A 24,749-nucleotide genomic window follows, 5' to 3' on the forward strand; every position below is an offset into this window, starting at 1 on the left:
TCGCAGGTGCAGACTGGTGCTTTGGCTTCATCAATCAGCAATATCCACCTTAGTTGTGATTGATTTCTTTACTTTTCTTGCTATATGTTGCTCCATTTATAATTTTTTTTCATATGGAAAAATATTTTCCCAATGGTGACTGGTGTGGCCAATAATGAGGGTTTAGTGCACACCTGGGCACGGCGGCTCAGTGGTTAGCACTGTGGCATGGCGGCTCAGTGGTTAGCACTGTGGCATGGCGGCTCAGTGGTTAGCACTGTGGCATGGCAGCTCAGTGGTTAGCACTGTGGCATGGCGGCTCAGTGGTTAGCACTGTGGCATGGCGGCTCAGTGGTTAGCACTGTGGCATGGCGGCTCAGTGGTTAGCACTGTGGCATGGCGGCTCAGTGGTTAGCACTGTGGCATTGCAATGCTGGGGTCTTGGGTTCAAATCCCACCAAGGAGAACATCTGCAATAAGCTTGTATGTTCTCCATGTTCTTACAAGGGGTTTCCTCCAAACCCACAGATTGAGTCACAGCTATGTAGGGGCTGAACCTTGTTATACCTCATTGAATGTGTTTTGTGACCCATGACTCTACATTTCGGTACTCCGCCTAATGTTTGACAATGAAAATGCTGCTACTTTTATGTAGTAGTTTTTTAATGCTCTTTAGATATATTTTGATCAGATCCCTTGTTTGCACAGTAATGAATAATTAAGGTGTCGCGGCTGCTTCTGTGGGGGGATGGGGGGGTGTCGCGGCTGCTTCTGTGGGGGGATGGGGGGTGTCGCGGCTGCTTCTGTGGGGGGATGGGGGGGTGTAGCGGCTGCTTCTGTGGGGGGATGGGGGGGTGTCGCGGCTGCTTCTGTGGGGGGATGGGGGGGTGTCGCGGCTGCTTCTGTGGGGGGATGGGGGGGGTGTCGCGGCTGCTTCTGTGGGGGGATGGGGGGGTGTCGCGGCTGCTTCTGTGGGGGGATGGGGGGGTGTCGCGGCTGCTTCTGTGGGGGGATGGGGGGGTGTCGCGGCTGCTTCTGTGGGGGGGATGGGGGGGTGTCGTGGCTGCTTCTGTGGGGGGGATGGGGGGGGTGTCGCGGCTGCTTCTGTGGGGGGTGGGGGGTGTCGCGGCTGCTTCTGTGGGGGTTGGGGGGGGGTGCCAAATTCTGAAGTGTTAATTTTTTTTCTTGCTGCATTTACAATAGTGGATAGATGTGATAAGAAAGTTACAAGTTTTGGAATGTAGTAATAAAAACTAAAAACAAAACTGCAGCACTCTAAGGATGAATGTACATGTTGCGGCAGAGGTGTTTTTCTCCCCCTCCCCCCACCCAGTTGTTATGCCATCATTTTGCCTTCGTTTACGTAAATCATGGTAATAACTATGCAACCTTTTACCATGATGGAATAACTGCAACGTTTTTTCTTTAACAAAAAAAAAGTATCATGACCGCAACATGTGATCTCAGCCTTAAGCAATAGGTTAGACCAGGGGTTAAAAGTGGCTGAATATAACTAACTTGAAAGAATTACTATATTATCCTGGGAAGTGAGGAGCCCCCCCAGGGGGCTCAGAGCTATGTACCTGAAGAAGTGGACGGGACGTCCACGAAACAGTCTTATAGCTTTTAGTCTCCAATAAATGCTGGGAACATTATCCATCTCTGACATATATATACATTTTTTCATGGAGGAGCGCGGTGATTAATGGCACCTTTATCATCTGTATACTATACTACTCGAATGTCCTATAATGACTGATCTTTCTCTTCTTCTGTTAGACAAAGGACACCACTGACGATGGCTCCGCTCCTTCCTATGCCGCGGCCGATCTGCCTGATAGAAAATGTTGATGGGAATACGCTGGTTCTCAATAAAGAAGCCGAGAAAATCCTTCTGGAAATCTCACAGCCGGTGGTGGTGATCGCAATCGTAGGAAAATACCGGACAGGAAAATCTTATCTGATGAACAAACTGGCCGGGAGCAGAACGGGTGAGTGATGAAGGCCAGCGCCAAACATATCCTATATATGAAGAATGTATGATCGGGTGGTTCCAGTCACTGATCAGGAGGGAGCACCGCTCATGTACAGAGATTCCATGTCTCCCGTGTGCATGAGTGACCACTGCTCCACTCATTGTCTATTGTAGACTAGGTCATACATGAACATTACTACTGCTCCACTAATGGATCTGATCATGTCTGCATGAAAAACACCTGTAAGTAATCAGAATCTGGATCATTTTCATGTACAGAAATTCCTTCTAAGGCTATGTGCCCCTGATGCAGTAATACTCCGGATTTTTCCTGATTGTTTCTGCATCTCCCTGGCAGAAAAAACGCATGCGGATTGTGCATGCGGATTGTGCATGCGGATTGTGCATGCGGATTGTGCATGCGGATTGTGCATGCGTTTTCCTGCCAGGGACATGCGGATGTGAAGCGTTCTTCACTTGCATTTCCACATGCGGGTTGTCAAGTGAGTTCCAAGCGATTTTAGCTTAACTTGGAAAGTGCTTGACAACTTGGTTACACTATATAAATCCATGTAACCGGCATGGATTTATATAGTGTGACCGTAAAAGAATGGTACCCAGATTTGGAGAAGAGGAGACTCTCCTCTGGACCCGGGAGTGTCCTTATCCGATGCATCTTGGCTCCCCGGCGGCTCGCAGCGGACTAAAAGGACAAAACATGACGTCATTTAGTGATGTGACGGATCACACGGCCGCCGACTTCATGGCAGATCCTTTTTAGACCATCGCAAGCTGCCGGCAAGCCAGGACGCATCACTAAGGACACCGGGGGCCATCAGAAGGTAAGTATAATGTATATTTTTTATTCTTTTTTTTTTTTTACAGGTACTATGGTACCCGGGTCCGGAGGAGAGTCTCCTCTTCTCCAAACCCGAGTACCATCCGCACATTGAAACCCATGGAATCTGCATTTGCAGATGCAGTGATGTGGATGTCATGCAGTCCAATGCAAGTCAATGGCGGCTAAAACGCCGCGATTCCGCAAAATAATTGGTAGTGCTGCGGATTTTTCCGCAATGATAATCCGCAGCGGAAATTTCCGCAGCATGTGCACAGCACATGCGGATTATCATTGGGGAACATGGCAGAGCTTCTACCAAACGTTTTTAAGCGTTTCTGCAGCGGAATTGCCGCTGCGGAAACACTTAAAAAACGCATAGTGGGCACACAGCATATGAGAGGATTATTAATCATTTATGTAATCGAAACATTCCTGTGAAAGGGCATTCACACCCCTCTCCTCACACAGAATTACAGTGGGAGAAAACTTACAATCTATATGCCTCCTTGTAATATAACCAAATTCTTAACATAGAAAATTGAGGAAATTATGTATGGCCGAGAAGTGACAAAACGAATTAAGATCTTTTGAGGTCCAGATAACAAAGGGACATATGTTTACACATAGATAGAGAAGTCTCTTTAGTCCCCAGGAAGCACATCCTGAATTGAAAGGAAACCTTACATCTGCAGCCAGTCGATTCGGAGCCGAAGAGAAGTCATGAATATTGGGATTTGTATAGGTCAGAGATTGATGGGACATACATTTTCAACTTCAAGACTAATCGAAGAGGGTGCCTATTTTTTCAGAACTGTGACACATGCCTATAAGCCCCAAATCAATAGTAGACAGATTGCTGACACCAGCCATGTTATGTTTTCTATCTATGGAAAGGTAAAATCCTGATAACAAAATATAGCAACTATATCGAACATCTGTAATCTTCAAAGGCAAAGATATCTCATAAGTTGGGAATTTCATTAAATACTGAAGGGCTGAGAACATCCGACAACCTAGCCCACGTGAGGTCATCAAGGGGGTGTGGCTGTAACTTAAATGCTGCAGAGACATACATATCAGTATCTCTCAGATTCCTGCAGAGATGCATATCAGTGTATGCAGGATTCTCGTCCACTGGACGTTTCAAAATCAAAGTGCTCTCCTTCACTAAGCTGAGCCATCTGTGCCAAGCATAACAAGTTTTTTTTTATCTTGTTTTTTTATGTAATTGTCTATACTATATATTTTGTCCCCTTTGTAAAATATTTTATATATATTTTTATAAACTGTGCCTTTCATTCTGGATTAAATATAAAACTTAATAGTTGTTACTTTTGTTCTGTAACCGCACTCCAAAGCCATATGCTACCAGAAATCAGGCATCCAATCTGCCTGTATAACAACTGGTGGTGGCAGCAAGTAGTTATTTGGTTATCATGGAGTTAACAGTGATTGTACCGGGTAATTTATATATTACATGTGTTGGAATAGAAGGTGTATATACTATACACTCACTGTTAGTTTCCCAATAACCGGCCTTAGTGGAAAGACCCTGTGGCCTCCTCCGTTGTCTGTCAATTGCATAATTGTCCGGACGATAGGGGGCAGCAGAGGGCTGTTTGTGACAAAAAGGTAACAGCAAGTAGATCTGCGCAACTTCCCAGGCTGTGATCCTTAACAATTTACATTTCTGATCCTAATCAGTGAATATTATGTCAAATTTCCTGCAGCAGCATCGCGCTAAATGTACTTATTGTCACGCAAGGTGTGGGAAAGACTTAGTACAACGAAGAGGGAAAAAGGGAAGTGGAGACCTCCTAGTCTGGTATAGTGTCACCCTGTCTCAACTTCCATCCCTACATTGCCTCTTCACTAATCACTGCACGTGTGCCTTGCCCTGACTTTCCCTGGAATATGGCTAGGGATGGGAGGAGATGAGCACTAGTCGATCTCCACTAAACTCTATAGACAACAAGGGTAGACAAACAGGGGGGAATTGCTTAGCTTTAGATGGCTCCAAACAAATGCGCACACTGCCTCAAGCTCCAGAGAGGACGAAGGACTGCACTTGTTAAAGCCTCACAAGTAGTAATGAATATCGCCAGAACCTCCCTCTCAGACACACCAGGTATTTATACACCCAGGCCAGGGTGCTAATTAGCTAGAGGGAGGTAGCTGCTGGGTCCTAGAGACAGCCAGCCTCTAAGATGTCTGTAATGCCAAACTTAGAGATCGCCTGCAACCAACTGCAGGGCGACTGTCACCTCTGACACACCTAAGACAGTTGTGTAAAGTGTGAAAGAATGTACTGATCCTAAGTTACATTCATTATTATACCCCAGAGCTGCACTCACTATTCTGCTTGTGCAGTCACTGTGTACATACATTACTGATCCTGTACTGATCCTGAGTTACCTCCTGTATTATACTCCAGAGCTGCACTCACTATTCTGTTGGTGCAATCACTGTGTACATGCATTACATTACTGATCCTGTATTGATCCTGAGTTACATTCTGTTATACCCCAGAGCTGCACTCACTATTCTGCTGGAGTCATTGGATGTGGTGGTATTCATAGGTGGATTATAATGAGGACGATCTGGGCTACAGCTCGGGGCCCTGAACCTCCAGGGGGCCCGGGGCATCTATGGCCAGATTGTCCTCATTATATGTGCAGCACCGCGGCACATACCGGCAGATAGTGGCGGGGGGGGCCCCCGGACCACTCCCCCAGCAGCGGCGCACGGCAGCTGCTTCTTATTCAGCCGGGCCAGCACTGCTGCAGTTAACTTCCCTGTGCTGGCCTGGCCGCGTCACTGCTAGGAGACACGGCCCTGTGCGCGGCAGTGTCTCCTAACTGTGACGTCACGCAGTGCGTGCCTGGCCTGCAGTGCTGCACTGGAAAAGAGCAGGACTGGAGCAGAGCCGGGGGATGGAGAGTCTGTGTGTGAGTGTGTGTGTAGGCAGATATCATTGTGTGATGTCTGTTTATATGTATTTTTGTGTTTCAAATGTGTTTATGCGTGTATGTATGTCTGTATATGTTTGTGTGCGTGACTGCGTGCGGCCTCCCGCTGTGTATAGATGGCACTGTGCGGCCTCCTGCTGTGTATAGATGGCTATGTGTGCTCAATATTGAGTCATACAATTAATGTAAGGCTATGTGCCCACGATGCAGAAATGCTCCGGATTTTTTTTGAGCGTTTCTGCATCTCCCTGGCAGAAAAAACGCATGCGGATTGTGCATGCGGATTGTGCATGCGGATTGTGCATGCGGATTGTGCATGCGGATTGTGCATGCGGATTGTGCATGCGGATTGTGCATGCGGATTGTGCATGCGGATTGTGCATGCGTTTTTCCTGCCAGGGACTTGCGGATGTGAAGCGTTCTTCACATGCATTTGCGCATGCGGGTTGACAAGCGCTTTCCAAGCGATTTTAGCATCACTTGAAAAGTGCTTGACAACTTGGTCACACTATATAAATCCATGCAACCAGCATGGATTTATATAGTGTGACCGTAAAAGAATGGTAAAAAATAGATATATACTTACCTTCTGATGGCCTGCCGACGTCAACGGTCGCATGACCCGTCACATGACCAAATGACGTCACGGCAGGTCCTTTTCAGACCATCGCGAGCTGCCGGCAAGCCAGGACGCATTGGATAAAGACACCGGGGGCCATCAGAAGGCAAGTATAATATTTATTTTTTATTTTATTCTTTTTTTACAGGTTCTATGGTACCCGAGTCTGGAGGAGAGTCTCCTCTTCTCCAAACCCGGGTACCATCTGCACATTGAAACGCATGGATTCTGCATGTACAGATGCAGTGATGCGGATTCCATGTGTTCCAATGCAAGTCAGTGGCGGCGAAAGCGCCGCGCTTCCGCAAAATAATTGGTTGTGCTGCGGATTTTTCCGCAATGATAATCCGCAGAGGAAATTTCCGCAGCATGTGCACAGCACATGCGGATTATCATTGGTGAACATGGCAGACCTTCTACCAAGTGTTTTTAAGCATTTCTGCAGAGGAATTGCCGCTGCGGAAACGCTTAAAAAACGCATAGTGGGCACACAGCCTAAAAAAAATTATTATAATTAATATTGTGCCAAATTAATTTCACTTCAACTATCACATGATCTATCACAGGGGATCATGTGACATGTCACGTGATACATCCGGTGTGTGTGTGTGTGTATGTGGGGGGGGCACGCCTTCTAAACTGGACGGGGCCCTTGCTACTCTTAATCCACCCCTAGTGGTATTAATAGTTTGCCTTGCTGATTTGCGCTGTAATTTGTTTCGGTATAAATCTCTGCAGGTTTTCCTCTGGGATCCACCATCCAGTCAGAAACTAAAGGGATCTGGATGTGGTGCGTTCCTCACCCTCAGAATTCCGGACAAACACTTGTTCTCCTGGACACAGAGGGACTCGGGGATGTGGAGAAGGTGAGTGACAGCCTCTGTCTTGTCTCCTATCGGTCAGACATTGCTCAGTCTCCTCCTCTGTCGCCCCCTTCCCTGTCTGGTGTTGCGGATCAGCAGTAAACTCTTCCTCTTCTTGTTCTTCAGGGCGACTGTAAGAACGATGCCTGGATCTTCTCCTTGGCCGTCATGTTGAGCAGCTCCTTGGTGTTTAATAGTTTGGGGACTATCGATCAACAGTCTATGGATCAGCTGCAGTATCTGAAATACTCTTCTTTAGGAACATATTATCTGACTTTAAAGACTACCTCACTTGCTATAAAGAGAAGTTGTGTATATATATATATATATATATATATATATATATATATTTATCTTTACCTGGTGTACATGTTGCTTTTCTCCTGAATCTGGAGGTGTCTTTTGTTCCTGCACCTTTTGTTATGGCCCGCTCTTCTATATTAATAAATCTTATCTTGTTATCCAAGTGATCGTGATCCTCAATAAGACACCCACAGAAAAGAGTTTTTCTTGGAGAACAAGACTAGATTTATATACTTGGAAAAGAAGGCCATAACTTAAGAATGTAGAGGTGCAGGAACAAAACAAAAATGTGAGTTTCAGATCAGCAGCATTTACAACACATATAAAAATACATAATTATGGCAAGTGACGGGTCCTTTAAAGTGTGGGGAGCATATAAGCAATGTGCAGAAATCCCCGTACTTCCAGCCTCGACTGCTATCAAGTGAGGTTATTAATGGCCATCTGAAGAAGGTTCTGCTGCTGAATGCACTTGAGGAAATAGTTAAGATCCTCTGCTGGCAGCTCCTAAGTAATCAACAACCAATGATGTCCTAGTTGAGCTTGATGGGGAGACAAGTGCAGAGACACTGCATGACCTGGTAGTGCGTTTTGTTCGATCTGGCTCACAGCACGAGCAACATGCTTCTTGGTATTTGCATAGTCTGAAATTGAAGAACAGGAGGGTGGAGAGAATCAGTTTTTACAATTAGTGTTGCGCTCCTGTCCCAGATCCGGGCTTTGCTTCCATCACTACGGTCTGCTATACTGCTGTCCACCACGTCAGGCTTTGAGATGGCCCAATGTGATCCCATGGGATCCTCTGCCTGGGTCTATAAAAGGTTCACCAAGACACACAACTGGGTCTTGGCATAAAGACCTTTAGTTTGTCTGGGCGGCCGCCGGCTGCCTGCGGCTTCCGGCACCTGGGCCCGGCTGCCTGCGGTTTCCGGCACCTGGGCCCGGCTGCCTGCGGTTTCCGGCACCTGGGCCCGGCTGCCTGCGGTTTCCGGCACCTGGGCCCGGCTGCCTGCGGTTTCCGGCACCTGGGCCCGGCTGCCTGCGGTTTCCGGCACCTGGGCCCGGCTGCCTGCGGTTTCCGGCACCTGGGCCCGGCTGCCTGCGGTTTCCGGCACCTGGGCCCGGCTGCCTGCGGTTTCCGGCACCTGGGCCCGGCTGCCTGCGGTTTCCGGCACCTGGGCCCGGCTGCCTGCGGTTTCCGGCACCTGGGCCCGGCTGCCTGCGGTTTCCGGCACCTGGGCCCGGCTGCCTGCGGTTTCCGGCACCTGGGCCCGGCTGCCTGCGGCTTCCGGCACCTGGGCCCGGCTGCCTGCGGCTTCCGGCACCTGGGCCCGGCTGCCTGCGGCTTCCGGCACCTGGGCCCGGCTGCCTGCGGCTTCCGGCACCTGGGCCCGGCTGCCTGCGGCTTCCGGCACCTGGGCCCGGCTGCCTGCGGCTTCCGGCACCTGGGCCCGGCTGCCTGCGGCTTCCGGCACCTGGGCCCGGCTGCCTGCGGCTTCCGGCACCTGGGCCCGGCTGCCTGCGGCTTCCGGCACCTGGGCCCGGCTGCCTGCGGCTTCCGGCACCTGGGCCCGGCTGCCTGCGGCTTCCGGCACCTGGGCCCGGCTGCCTGCGGCTTCCGGCACCTGGGCCCGGCTGCCTGCGGCTTCCGGCACCTGGGCCCGGCTGCCTGCGGCTTCCGGCACCTGGGCCCGGCTGCCTGCGGCTTCCGGCACCTGGGCCCGGCTGCCTGCGGCTTCCGGCACCTGGGCCCGGCTGCCTGCGGCTTCCGGCACCTGGGCCCGGCTGCCTGCGGCTTCCGGCACCTGGGCCCGGCTGCCTGCGGCTTCCGGCACCTGGGCCCGGCTGCCTGCGGCTTCCGGCACCTGGGCCCGGCTGCCTGCGGCTTCCGGCACCTGGGCCCGGCTGCCTGCGGCTTCCGGCACCTGGGCCCGGCTGCCTGCGGCTTCCGGCACCTGGGCCCGGCTGCCTGCGGCTTCCGGCACCTGGTCTGAGGTTTTTAATTTTTTTACTAAATTGATCACCCAGTCACATTTTCCTTAACCGCACCGTCTCCCTGTTACGTAACTGAACTGACAAAACTGATCAAGCTGAAATCAACTACTGAGGAAGACCATACCGGGGAATACAAGAGGTACATGCCATCTTTTACCTGGTGCGTCCGAGACTTCACTCTGACACTGGAGAAGAATGGAAAAGCAATAACAGAAGATGAATATCTGATGTCTTCTCTGGAGCTCAAGAAAGGTAATAGAACTTGTAGTGTTACAAAACTAATTTTTTTACACTGGAGGAGATGGGATGGGAAATAAAGACTTTTTGCATGTAGTTAACATATCTGTAGCCACCTTTATAGTGAGCCCTCACATATCCACATATATACAGTGTGAGCCCTCATATAGCCTCCTAAATACAGTATCAGCCCCCAGATGGCTTCTATATACAATGATCCCCTACGTAGCTTCCTATGTATGATATGGGCCCCCACATAGCCTCCTATATACAAAAAAGGGTTCCCACATAGCCTTCTAAATACATGCAAACATCCCATACACATAAAGAAAAATGCATTGACTCTCCATACAGCACATGCGATGAAATGATGTTGGCGCGTCTACTGTCCCATACGCTGACTGCTCTGTGCTCTACCAATGCATTCCCCATTGTCTGTATCCTGAAGATGTAGATGGCCTTGATATCGGGGGACAGGCGGCAGTGAGGACATGGTGCGGTGCAAGGGCCACTGTTTTCAACCCGACGGCTGTCTCAGGCCAGACTGGAACAGCCAGAGGGTTGATGTGGCCAGTGTGCTGCACTTTGATCAGCTCCTCTCTAGACCGATTAAAATTGGGTCTTATTCAATAATGTACAATAACAATACTTTTAATCAACTTTCTAAATGGATATTAAAGTGTCAATTGTGTCCATTCCATCTATGCCAAGTGGTCCGATTTTAACTCTACTCAAGTGATGATGCCATGGTTATTGGCCAGATATTGACATCTAGTCATAAGGTCCTCACTCCTGTACCAAGTCTCAGTGATACTGTGACCTACCTGGTGTCCAGTGTGTGGCTACCATAGGAGGCCACTCTTGAAAAGCTTGTTGGCAGGCTTCACAGCTTATCTGGGGTGACTTAATGATCTACACTGATTTATCTCTTCAAGGTACTGACGAAAAAAGCAAAACTTTTAATTTATCCCGAGACTGCATTCTGCACTTTTTTCACGAACACAAATGTTTTGTATTTGACCGGCCGGGATCAAAGAAACAACTTCAGATTTTAGAAGAATTAGAAGAGTGTGAGTTGGAAGAAGAGTTTGTGGAACAAACTACAAGATTCTACAGTTACATGATACATCACAGTCGTGCTAAATCCCTGGCTGGAGGAGCTGAAGTAACTGGGAGAAGTAAGTTACATACATGTGGACTATAGTTCCATACAACTTAATCTTATTGGATTGTGATAAACATTCAAGTTGATAATCATTTTACTTGTAGTTTTGCCCCCCAAAGCTAGTAGAAACTGCTATCCACTAAGTGGTACCTGTCCATCTTGCAAACTTGCAGCCTGTTGTCAAGTTAATCAGTTTCCAGATGTAGAGGTGCTGAAAAAAAACTGCAGGATTGGGGGGAGGCTGATTTGCTTTCTTTGGTCCATCAAATTGCCTACAGGGATAACAGAGGGGGGGGGGGTTACTTTAGGAAAGGCAAGTTATTGGACTATAGCAAGAGCTGTTACACAGTGGGCTCACTGGGTGAGGTGGAGCCTCTAATCCAGGGGTGGACACTCACCGCTTTAGGCCCCTGTACAAGAAATATCTGGTGCCCCCTCCTTTTATGGCATAAAGATACAGATATATATGTTGGCAGCAGATTAATCTCTGTATTGTCTAAATGTTGAAAAAAACAGAACACAGACATGGCACAAAACTAAAGTCATTTCAAATGGCAACTTTAGGGCTTTAAGAAACACTAAAAGAAATCAAGATAAAAAATGTGGTACTCAGTAAGGGTAATTTTTTTCAGACCAAGCAGAGGGAAAAAAATATGGAATCACTCAATTCTGAGGAAAAAAATATGGAGTCATGAAAAACAAACACATAAAACACTCCAATACATCACTAGTATTTTGTTGCACCACCTCTGGCTTTAATAACAGCTTGCAGTCTGAGGCATGGACTTAATGAGTGACAAACAGTACTCTTCATCAATCTGGCTCCAACTTTATCTTATTGCTGTTGCCAGATCAGCTTTGCAGGTTGGAGCCTTGTCATGGACGATTTTCTTCAACTTCCATCAAATATTTTCAATTGGATTGAGACCCGGACTATTTGCAGGCCATGACATTGACCTTGTGTCTTCTTTCAAGAAATGTTTTCAGTTTTTGCTCTATGGCAGGATGCATTATCATCTTGAAAAATGATGTTGTCATCATCCCCAAACATCCTTTCAATTGATGGGATAAGAAAACTGTCCAAAATATCAATGTAAACTTGGGCATTTATTGAAGATGTAATGACAGCCATCACCCCAGTGCCTTTACCTGACATGCAGCCCCATATCATCAATGACTGTGGAAATTTACATGTTCTCTTCATGCAGTCATCTTTATAAATCTCATTGGAACGGCACCAAACAAAAGTTCCAACATCATCACCTTGCCCAATGCAGATTTGCGATTCATCACTGAATGACTTTCATCCAGTCATCCACAATCCACGATTGCTTTTCCTTAGCCAATTGTAACCTTGTTTTTATCTGTTTAGGTGTTAATGATGGCTTATGTTTAGCTTTTCTGTATGTATCCCATTTCCTTTAGGCGGTTTCTTACAGTTCGGTCACAGACATTGACTCCAGTTTCCTCCCATTCGTTTCTCATTTGTTTTGTTGTGCATTTCCTGTTTTGGAGACATATTGCTTTAAGTTTACGGTCTTGACGCTTTGCCTTGTTTGGTCTACCAGTATGTTTGCCTTTAACAACCTTCCCATGTTTGTATTTGGTCCAGATTTTAGACACAGCTGACTGTGAACAACCGACATCTTTTGCAACACTGCGTGATGATTTACCTTCTTTTAAGACTTTGATAATTCTCTCCTTTGTTTCAAGTGACTTCTCTCATGTTGGAGCCATGATTCATGTCAGTCCACCTGGTGCAACAGCGCTCCAAGGAGTAATCACTCCTATTTATATGCAGACTAACAAGCAGATCTAATTTAATGCAGGTGTTAGTTTTGGAACTGAAAATTTACAGGGTGATTCCATAATTTTTTCCTCAATTTAGTGATTCCATAAGTTTTTCCCTCTGCTTGGTCTGAAAAAAATTACCCTTACGGAGTACCACATTTTTAATTTTGATTTCTTTTAGTATTAAAGCCCTAAAGTTGCCATTTGAAATTACTTTAGTTTTGTGCCATGTCTGATCTGCTTTTTTTCAACAACATTAAACTAAATGAACATCCTTCGAGCTCGGTGATTCCATAATTTTTGCCAGGGGTTGTAGAAGTGCCCCCACTACCTGTATTTCTCATTGTTGGGTAACAGATTGTCTCATTCCAACTTTAAGTAGAATGCTTCCATTAAGGTTGATTTACCTTTGGCTTCTGACATTCCAAACTGATTCAGAATTGAGCTGATTTTTGCACTTTGGTTTAGAAGAAAGCTTCCATCTTCTCTTTGGACCTGGATTCCTAGATAATGTCAGATTTCCAAGGTCTTTAATTTCAAAATGCTAATTCAGAATTTGTCATTGTTGCAATTTGTTTCCTCTTGATGAACCATAACCACTTCAACCTATAAGAGAATATGCATTTTGTGTATGAGCACTGATCTGCTTAACCTCTTTTTAAATCCTTCTTCCAATAAGACTGTTCATGTTGGTGTTCCATGCTCTTGCCGATTGCTTAATACCATAGAGATTTTTGTAGTTTGCAAACAAGACTCTTGTTGCCCTCTTTGATATAACCCTCAGTTAAATCATGTACAAGTCCTCTTCAAGGTCACCATTTCAAAAGGCAGTTTTGATGTCCAAATGTCTGACAAACATCTTTTGTACAGCAGCTATAGCCATTAGAGTCCTGAATGTAGTCTGCTTAGCAACTGGAGAAAATGTGGCATCATAATCACCATATTTCTAAGAATATCCTTTTATGACTAATCTTGCTTTAAATCTGTGACCCTTGCCTTCAGTGCCATACTTAGTCTTAAAAACACATTTACATTTGATTGTTTTCTTGCCTTGTGGTAGTTTGTTTCCAAGTTTTAAGTTGACTGGACTTTGTTTCCTCATTAGCAGCATTAATTTCAGTTTTTCTTGGACAGGTAGTTGCATCTCATCCCATGACTGGCTCTGACTCGTGCATTGTTTTGACAAAGTAGGATAGACGCTTAGCTGGTATACCCTTGTTTGATTTCGACAATCTCTTTACTTCAGGTTCACCTGATTTTGATGTTGCTGCTTAAGTGGTTGAAGAACCTAACCAAACTTCTACACCCTTTTTCTTGTTGTCTTGAAATTATGGCAGAGATTGTTGTTGCTTCAGCTGGACTACTGGTGTCATTTCATGAAACTTGAGCGACATGAAGTTCTCATCAATCATTACATCTCTGCTTATTGTTACCTTGTTTGTGGGTGCGGGATTCTATATCCTTCCTGGGTTTCACTGTAGCCCACCAGGAAACCTTCTATTGCATGAGATTCTCACTTCATACTTTTTTCTTTAGGAATGTGTACAAATACTTCTGAATATTCTTGTGTTGTAGTTTCGGCCTTTTGCTGTTCCATTGCTCAAATGTAGGTTTACTTGGTACTGTTTTGAAGATGGCAAGCTGTCATGATTGCTTTACCCCATATGTTGGCAAATCTGAGTCAAGTAACATACTTCCACTTTCACAGTGTCCTGTTACTCCTTTCCGCTACACCATTTTGTTCATGGTTGTATCGTACAGCAGTCTGAAACACTATTCCATTTTTACTTAAAATGCTTTCTCATTACTTGTATATTCCATTCCATTATCTGCACACAGAATTTATGCATTCTCCAAAAATGTTCTATACTTGGAGATACATTTCAAGTTTCTCTAAAACTTCATCTTTGCTGTGAAGAAGATAACTGTGTATTTTGAATAATCAATGAATGTGAGAAAATATCATCATTCTAGGAGTTTGAGTACTCATTGGACCACAACATCTGTGTGTATTTCCAGAACCTGTTCTGATTTTGTAGTACTATTCTTAGGGAGGATTTTCTTGACCTTTTCCCTTTGACAGTTAGTACATTTCATGGTTTGATTACATAGATCGACTGTAATACCATCAGCAAGTTGTTTTTGAACAAACTTTCTTAATGCTTCTTAGTCTCTACAAAATGCCTGTGCTATACATGGATACAATTCTTGTCTTGTTCATGTTTAGCAATGTATACACTTTACTTGCATTTTAGCTGGTACAACTGATCTTTGATTTTCCCTTCTGCTTGTGTTTGACCTTCTTTTGAAATGATACAGCTGTCCTCTTTAAATGCAACTTCATTTCCTTGTGAGTTTCTTCACCGATAAGATTGCTTTCAAGACTAGCGACATGGAGCACGTCCTTTACTGGGATCTTTCTGCTTTGTGTTGGGGAGACAATGTAACAATCTCCTAGTCCCTCTGAATTTATATACTGACCATTAGCCAAGATCACTTTCTCTGACTTTGGTCAAGGTTACAGAAGTTTGTCATTGGTCATATGATTAGCTGCCCCAGAGTCTACACACCATGCTTGCTTTCATGTACTTGCATTAACAGTAAACAGTTTTAGTACTTGAAGTGTCATATTCTTCAGCAATGACACTTTTCACCCTTTGATCATTTTGCTTTTTTAGCTGATTCATTCTAGCTTTCTAGACTCTGCAGTCAGCCTTTAGGTGCCCTGATTTCTTGCAGGCAAAACACTTGTTTCTTTCAAATTACTTTTATTTTTGGGTAGATCTTTGGTTTTTAAAGCAGATTCTGCTTTGGATAACCCACTGCTGCTTACACTTTTTCTTTCGCTTATACTCCTCTACAAGCTTTCCTCTGACATACTTCAATGTAAGCTGATAATCTGGAAGCACATCTAGTGCAGTTACAAGTGTATGTCATAGCTTTCTGGTAGACTTAGCAGTAGTACAATAACAGGGAAATCCTTCAGATCTTCCCCAATGCCCCACAGGTGCTCCATGATTTATAAAGTATTTTCTGATCCTGCATATCTTAGCCCTTATTTAGCTTGGACTGATACAGCTTTCTCATTAAATATGGCTTATTGTTGATATTTATCCTTTTATGCACTTTCTGCAGCTGTTCCCACATTTCCTTAGCAGTTTCACACTTACATAAATGCACAATTTGATAATCTATATTGAGGGAGATAATGCTCTGTGCTTTTTGATCCTTCTCTACACAGTCTTCTGGTGATGGGTCAGGTCTAGACTCCTGTGTGTATTTCCACATACTTTCTCTAGGCAGCAGCATCTTTACCTTGAATTTCCAGGATTGGTAGTTCTGGTTAGTCAAATTTGGCACTGTGAACTTCAGAGTTGCTGCTGGTGGCCATCTTTACTACTTGGTACACTGCTGGTCTCTGGGTTTTTGGGTTTCTGGGTCTCTGGGCCCACAACCTTTTGGAAATATAACACTATTGCTGGAGACAGAACCTCATGCACTATTAAACAGTAGTAAATAGTTGATGCAATATCCAATAATAAGCATTATTCTAACAACCTTGAACTTATGTGAACAAATGTTTTGTTTTTTAGCACTATGTTGCCATATTCTAAAGAATACACAAATGGGGATTAATTACCAAAGAAATAACATGATGGTCTTATATAATGCTAAATATAGGAATCTAATCTGGTTTGTGTATCTCAGTGTTGGCTGTTCTTGCGTCCTCATATGTGACGGCAATTCAGAGCGGAACAGTCCCCTGCATGGAGAACGCGGTCCTGGCTCTGGCAGAGATAGAAAACACCGGAGCTTTACAAGACGCAATGTCCAAATATCAATGTGAGATGGAAAAACATGTCCTAAAATTCCCAACCGAGACTCAACAAGAGTTCCTGAACATGCACATGGAATGTGAGAAAGAGGCCATTGCAGTCTTCATGGGACGTTCACTCAATGACAAAGATCAAAAATATCAACGGAAGTTGAAGGTCAGATTAAGAAATCCCCTGCCAGTTTGTCGAGGACCTTTAAAAATGACACTCCTGAAACTCAAGGCTCCTTCATCGAAAACTGGTTGCAATGATCAAGAAAACCGGTTCATCTTTGATTTGTACATTTACAGATATCAATTTTCTATTTTATTTACAACTTTTATTAAGTATATCATTATTGGCATCATCTTTGTGCTGTATCACCAATGAGAAATTTTGAATTTTGGCATGCCCATGTTTTGCATGAAAATGAATAGCTAGATTGGCAATGCCCATTTTAGGACAGTGACCTCCTTTCTGTCATAGCTGGAGATCAGCTTATTCATTTGAGTAGATCTCCAATACCCACAAGCTGTCACCAAGCAGTATATTGAGCTCTGCTGTTCTGGCTACATACATTATTTTCATCTGGCCACTACTGGATTAGGCAACAATTTATTGGTAGGGATTAGTGATGAGTGAGCATGCTTGGATATAGTTATCAGAGCATGCTCGGGATCGGATAGAGTAGCAGGCGTGCTCGAGTCAAATGCTCGTGTACCCGCAGCCGCATATATCATGGCTTATACACAGGCATTCTCCACATGTTTAGCGGCTGTATATGAGCCACTATACATGCGGCCGCAGGTACATGAGCATTTGACTCTAGCACGCCGGCTATTCTATCTAAACCCGAGCATGCTTGGAAAACTCAATATCAGAGCATGCTCGCTCATCACTAGTAGGGAATGCCAGGTGTTGGACTCCTGCCAATCTGATATTGAAGACCATTCTTATGGATAGATCACTAATATATTAGTTCTAGACACCCACTTGTAAGTGAAAGACAAACATACAAAAAAGCAGTATCAAATTCTCACGAGATATCAAAAGATAAGGTCAATAGAAAAACAAAATATATCAAGATACAAAAGATATACAATTCTAATTCATCAACAGTCAGATTTCATCTAACGAGAGTAGACTTGGCTTCAGGATGCTTCTACAGTTAGTCTGGACTCCCCTGTTTTGTCTAACTCAAACTTTTATAACACTAAAGACCATATGGAATATTACTTATTTTCTTGATACAAATGGTTCACCCAACTCTTAAGACCTCCATACTTATTAGCTGGTGGTCATCCAAACCTGTTGATTTTGGCAGGACTGGACTTTCCAATGCTTCCCATACTGACTCCTTCTCAATAGAAGAGCAGGATCAAGTAGATGTCATTTCAAAGTCCAATCTAAAAAAAAGATGAGCTGCTGTCCAATGTAACTACCAGGGGCTCTCTTCTCTCCCCTTTGAAAATAAACACAAAGTCAAAATGAGTGCTCATCTTTATGGGGGAGTTGGAAAGATAGCAGTATGCTGAATGAACTGATCTCATGTATATGGCCATGTTTACTATACACCTCACTTGTTAGTTTCCATTGTATTTGGGAATTTTAAAGTCCCCTTTTTAAACCAGGGATTAATCGATGATGAAATGAGTGAATATTCTACAAAGAATGAAAAGGCATCAAGAGATTTTTGCAGGAAACTTCTCCAAGAGCTCAGTGACACTATGGAGAGTGACATAACTGAGGGGAAATATTTCATACCTGGAGGACACAAACTGTATTTAATGGAGAAGCTTAAGGTTATAGAAGCTTATAACACAAGACCTGGAAAAGGTATAAAGGTGAGTTTTGTTAAGTCAAAAGTATAAAAAATGTTTATTAAAGTGGTTTAGGACCCATGATGGGAAAACCCATTCAATTGCATCTTTACACGTTTTGAAAAATAAAAATAAATTGGTATTTCATCAAGTCAGCTGACCCTATCCACCATGTAACCAATTTCACCTTTCAATACCATAGTCTTTTGAAGTGATGCAGAAGTATATCACTGAGAAGAAGGACATTGAAGCTGCCATCATTAAAGCAGATGAGACCCTGACTGAGAAGGAGAGACAACTAGCAGGTGAGACGGGCAGACGTAGTGACAGCTGTGAATGTCATAGACATTGATGCAATAGTTGATCAACTGATGTGTCTGGAACCAAATACTGGGCAAAATATGATCTTATTGGTTGACTGTATCCTACAGAGTTGTGCTAAAGTGGGAGGCCCTGGAGTGCTGATTTGCTGCAGGGTTCAGCTGCACAACAGTTACTTGATTTGGAGCACTGTTGTGCTGTAGCAATCTACTGCACAACCGTTTACTTGACTGTTTCAGGACACTATAAAGCATCACTGTGCAGGAAAGACTAAAAAAATCCACACTAGAAAATCAGACCTGAACGTCCTTCTTTCTCAGATCTGGTGGGATTCCTGGCATTGTGATCTACTGTCTGTGTTTAGTAATGTTGATTGGTAATTGCTCACTTGTTCCTGTTTTAGAGGAACGCGCTCAAGCTGAAAATGCAGTTAGAGAAAAACAAATTATGGAGCAAAATGCCAGAAATCTGCAACAATGCAAGGAAGATCAAGAAAGAAGTTTTGAGCAGCATAAGACAATGCTCATGGACAAGATGGAACAAGAAAGAAAGATGATAGTTCAGCAAAATGAATTGGTCTTAGCCCGGAAGCTCAAGGTAAAGTATTGTAAAGCTCAGGTGGATTTCCCCAAACTGTCCTTTCTGGTGCATGCAATTCACAAAATAACAATATTTTTGTATTTTCTCTTCTGGTGGCTGATTAATCCATAATGAGTATAATGGCTTCTAATGATGCTTCCACCAAAAATCTCAGCAATGACCTTGGAGCTTCCTCAAGTTCCTGGTGTAGTTAAAATCTAAACTCTACAAAGTCCAACAATGTCTACAAGATTCCTGGAAAAATTTGAGGGCTCTATTGCATGCAAAAGTTGGGTATTTGGGAGTGATTAAAAGTTTTCTTAAATATCCTCTCAATGAATCAATATTTTACATACCCATGTATTTTAAATTTATTGTGTTGCTAAATCTTTGCCCCTTTTTTCCCAATTTTAGGAGCAAGAAATGATGATTCATTTGCAAAATCAAATGTCAGACCTGCAAAAAGAAATTAAAACATTGCAGGAAGAGAACTCAAAAAGCGGATGTAATGTAATGTGAAATTATAAAAAAATAAAATCCCTTAGTTAAAGTTCAAAATATTAAAGTGGAGGACCTCTATTCTAAAAGCCAATAGACCTATATTTTTCAGTACTTTGACAACGAAAGAGACTGGTCCTCATCCTGCATTGCTAAAAAAGAGAAAAATGATCTTGAATGTTTCTGACACTGTTCCCTATAGGACAAGGATTGGTGGACTGCATTTTCTGTGATGTAAAATAACAGACTCATTTTGATTTACTTATTATAAAAAAAAGTCATAGATTGTGTTTTGGAGTTTCTCAGGATCCTAGAAGCTTCCTCCCTCTTTCTAGTTTCACCTGCAAGCCAGCACATTCCTTGACCTGTGCATGAGTGGGGCATCTAAGGCATTTTGCTGATGCGTTACTTACTTTTCTTTACCAAAATTCTAGATGGTTAGAGATTGACTGAGGTCCCACAAATTGATCTGTCCATCACCCAGGTCTGTAGTCCCTAGAAGGGGGAGGCTCACAAATCTGTTGCCTTCCGGAATCCTCGAAGCTTTTGATTAGCTGGGACTTGCGCAACGTCATCATTGGCCTACAGATGAAGTCACACCATCCCTGTGCCGGTCATCCCGCAAGTTTAAGAGATTTGCGAGCCACTCGTTTGGATACTGCAATACCAGTCACTACCTGTAAAGAAATGATGGCGCAGTTTCTGAAAATTAAAAATTTCTGAATTCAAGAAATAACTATACTAGAATTCTTCAATTAAAGTAATAGTGTGAACAACACAATCTTTATTATAGCATTACAATATAATTCAACTGATCAGCTTTGTATATGTAGAAGCTAAAATGATTCATATATTTATAATCTGTATCCTATTTGTATGGTAGGGGGGTTACATTTTATTGCTACTCTACCTCTCTGAACATTCTGCCATTCTTTTTTTTTTTTTTTGAGCGGAGAATAACACTGAATAAAACGAAGGATCTCAGAATATTATTTTCCAGTACGTCCCCATGACAGAACCATAGGAGGAGTAATCCCATATCCTGTGTAGGGACAGGAAGCACAAAAGTTTAAAAGCCCTCCCACCCCCAACCTCCTCAGTGTTTTTCCTGTCCCTACACAGGACAGGGAGTGCAGGAGCAGTGCTGGTGTGGGAGCGCTGGTGTTGGAGCGCTGGTGTGAAGACAGAGATACCTCAGGGGACCCTGGAGGGATTGGGGGGGGGGGGCCACGGCTCTCTCCTTCCTGCTGCCAAGCGGGTCCTGGGCCGTCACTCCCTGCCGGGAGTCCCTCAGCCCTCTGGTGTGCTGGAGCCTCCGGGTGCCGTTTCCCCATCACCGGGGCTCTCGGCGTCCTGCTCTGGACGGGTCCGGCTTCTCCCGGCTCCAGGACCGCCCGGCGTCGAAACCGGAAGTTCCGCGATGACTACTGCCGGTGGCGGTCGCGTGGGAAATTCAAACCGCAGTTAGACCAGACGCCAGGGAGCAGGAGAAAATGACAGGACGACCAGGTAAGGTATAAGAAGGGGGGCAGGCTTACAGCTTTGGCACCCCTGGCAGTACAATGGCTGACGTGTCACACCCTGATACCCACCCTGGATCGCCCCAGAGTCATGTAAGTGTACCATTACCCCTTTTTAGATGGCTAATGGGGCTTACACTTACCAGGCCCTCCATATTTTTTATAGGATGTCTCTGGGCAGTTACCACCTCCTTCTGAAAAAAAGGATATGGGAAAAAAGGCCACAGTAAAATCCAAGAGGTGCCTGGATTGTAACATCAGACTTCCCGACTCATATACAAAGCGTCTATGTGCTGAATGTAGAGCCTCCATGCTAAAGGAGGAGCACGGGGCTTTATTAAATGAGATGCGCAGTATAATTAAAGAAGTTCAGGCTTCTATCATGTCTCTACAGCCCCCAGGTTCAGGAATCCAGGATGCCCCAGAACTTAAAAGACCCAGAGAAGATATAGCACCATCTTCTGAGGGTGAAATCGACCCATCTGGCGACTCTGACAGTGAGACTATTAGTCTACCTCAGGGCGGAGAACGGAAAAGATATATGTTCCACTCAGATGGTATGGATATTCTTCTACTAGCCGTCCGAAACACGATGCAAGTAGAGGAAACGGAGAAGAGCAGTAACATTCAGGATGAGATGTTTGGTGGTCTTAAAACCCAGACATCCATGGTTTTTCCTGTTAATGCTCATGTGAAGGACATGATACTGGAGGAATGGGAAGATGCCGAGAAGAGACTCTCTATACCACGAGACTTCCGCGCCCGACTATCTTTTGACCCAGAGGATACCAACGTGTGGGACACTGTTCCTAAAATTGACGTCCCAGTGGCTAAAGTGGTCAAGAAAACCTCTATCCCCTTTGAGGACTCATCAGGACTTAAAGATCCTATGGATAGGAATGCGGACGGACTTTTGAAAAAAGCTTGGGAATCTTCGGTGGCCATCATTAAATCTAATATCGCTGCTACATCTATTGCCAGATCCATGAGAATCTGGCTAGAAGAGTTAGTCACCTACGGGATGGCACCCCGAGGGAAACTCTCCTTCAATCATTGCCCCTGTTAAAGATGGCAACAATTTTTTTGGCCGAAGCTTCGGCGGAATCGGTCAGATTTGCGGCCATAAATAATGTGCTTTCCAACTCAGCCCGTAGAGCTGTTTGGTTAAAAACATGGTCAGGAGATACAGCTTCTAAGAACAAGCTGTGCTCTATTCCATTTTCAGGGATCAGATTATTCGGACCTGTACTAGATGACATTCTAGAAAAAGCTTCCGATAGAAAGAAGGGCTTCCCTGAGGAGAAAAAGGAGCAGCCCTTTCGCAAACCCTTCCCCTCCCGTAAATATAACACTCAGAAAAAAGGGGAACCAGGAAGATCCAGCTGCACAAATCTTCTAAAATCCATATTTTATTGGGTCATGCAAAAAGTATTAAAAGTCCACCTTGGAGAGGAACAGCAAACGCGTTTCGAACTATAAGTTCTTAATCATTGCAATGATACAATGCAATGATTAAGAACTTATAGTTCGAAACGCGTTTGCTGTTCCTCTCCAAGGTGGACTTTTAATATTTTTTGCATGACCCAATAAAATATGGATTTTAGAAGATTTGTTCAGCTGGATCTTCCTTGTTCCTCATTGTTCGTCTGGTAGCACTCCTGGCTCCGTGCTGTTGATCTTCTAGGTGGGTGAGCTGATTTTTCCCTTTCTTTTTCTGTCAGAAAAAAGGGGGTCAACAAGCTGGAGTTTTAGTAAGGGGAGCAAAGATAGGAAATACCAGCCCAGTACTAGCTCCTGTCCAAAACGACAATGACTATGTCAGAGTTGGGGGGCGATTTAAAGTTTTTCAAAAACAGTTGGCATCGGGTCACTCAAAATCCCTGGACACTAACAACTATAGCACAGGGTTACAGGATAGAATTTTCTCAATATCCCCCTCAAAAATTCTGCCTGACAAAGGGTTCCCCTACCTCTCTTTCCCGTCTACGGGCAGACATAGAGAAGCTGCTACATCAGAGGGTTATTGTGCCAGTTCCGGAACACGAACAACATCAGGGCCATTACTCCTCTCTGTTTTCAATAAAGAAACTGTCAGGGGAGTTCCGTACAATGATCAACTTGAAGCCCCTAAACCAATGGGTCGGTTACAAAAAATTCCGCATGGAATCAGTAAGATCAGCCATTCCTCCAATAGACGCAGATGTGGTAATGTGCACCCTGGACCTCAGATGCATACTACCACCTGCCAATACATTCCTCAAGTCAGCAATATCTGAGATTTGCACTACCATCAGGCAGTCAGATTCTACACTACCAGTTCCGATGTCTTCCCTTTGGCCTGTCATCCGCTCCCAGAATCTTTACGAAGATCATGGCAGAGGTAGTGGCCTATATCCGACTCAGGGATATTACCATCATTCCGTACTTGGATGACTTCCTGGTGGTGGCAGGATCTCCTCTAGGTATGACGCAACATCTGGAAGTTGTCCTACAGACATTTACCAACCTGGGTTTGATTGTGAACAAAGAAAAATCCAATCTTATCCCCAGTACTTCACACATCTTCCTAGGAGTCCAGCTCGACTCCCGAAGGCAAATGTCTTATCTCCCGAAAGACTAAATGCTCTCAACTCCACAAAGGATTCGTTCTTTTTCAAGAGAGAAGAAGTCTTCAATCCGAAAGGCAATGAGTATTTTGGGAATTATGACGTCATGCATCACCTGCGTCAGATGGAGCCAGTTCCATTCCAGGCCTCTACAGAAATGCATCCTGGAATTGACAGACGGACATCAGAATTACCTAGACAGGAGGATGTCTTTGTCCAGAGACGCCCAGGATTCTCTACACTGGTGGCTCGACCAGAAGAATCTACAGACGGGAGTGCAGTGGATTCTGGAACCTTGTCTTTTAGTGACCACGGACGCAAGTCTCTCAGGATGGGGAGCTCGAGTGGGAGATTCTTATCTCCAAGGAACATGGTCCACAGAGATTCAGACCTGATCATCAAATTTTCGGGAACTACAGGCGATCTGGGAAGCCCTACAGAGAAGCCGGGCGGTCTTAAGAGACAGACATGTAAAAATCCTGTCGGACAACATCACGGCAGTCTCCTTCATCAGACATAAGGGCGGACCAAGACATCCACTTCTCCAGTCCCTGACCAAAAGGATATTCTTAGGGATAGAGAAAATAGTGAGCTCCATTTCAGTTCACCTTCGGGGATCTGCCAATCGGGAGGCAGATTATCTCAGCAGGCGTCAGATGAAGGCTTCAGAATGGGAACAGAACGAAGAGGTGTTCCAGCAGCTAACTCGCAGATGGGGTCAGCTGCACCTAGACCTTTTAGCATCCAGAACGAATGCAAAGACAACATCTTTCTTCTCTCTCAACCCGGGAGATCATCCTCTGGCAGTGGATGCTCTCTCACAATATTGGGGAGAAGGCCTAACATATGCCTT

At 44.6% G+C, this 24,749-nt stretch overlaps 1 protein-coding gene across 1 annotated transcript; it reads left to right on the plus strand.

Annotated features, from left to right (window-relative positions):
- The first annotated feature begins 1,762 nt into the window (after positions 1-1,762).
- On the plus strand, positions 1,763-19,791 carry LOC141173065 (guanylate-binding protein 7-like). The gene is made up of 10 exons (XM_073657702.1): positions 1,763-1,970; positions 7,122-7,249; positions 7,373-7,482; positions 9,609-9,796; positions 10,717-10,959; positions 16,446-16,729; positions 18,184-18,396; positions 18,575-18,677; positions 19,097-19,290; positions 19,687-19,791. Exons 1-10 carry the CDS (start codon positions 1,778-1,780, stop codon positions 19,789-19,791), a joined length of 1,761 nt encoding a protein of 586 aa, XP_073513803.1. The 5' UTR covers positions 1,763-1,777.
- Positions 19,792-24,749: the final 4,958 nt, after the last annotated feature.

Source organism: Phyllobates terribilis, unplaced genomic scaffold, assembly GCF_046119375.1.
Source record: "Phyllobates terribilis strain yellow unplaced genomic scaffold, ASM4611937v1 Scaffold_12__6_contigs__length_324123572, whole genome shotgun sequence".
Taxonomy (NCBI): domain Eukaryota; kingdom Metazoa; phylum Chordata; class Amphibia; order Anura; family Dendrobatidae; genus Phyllobates; species Phyllobates terribilis.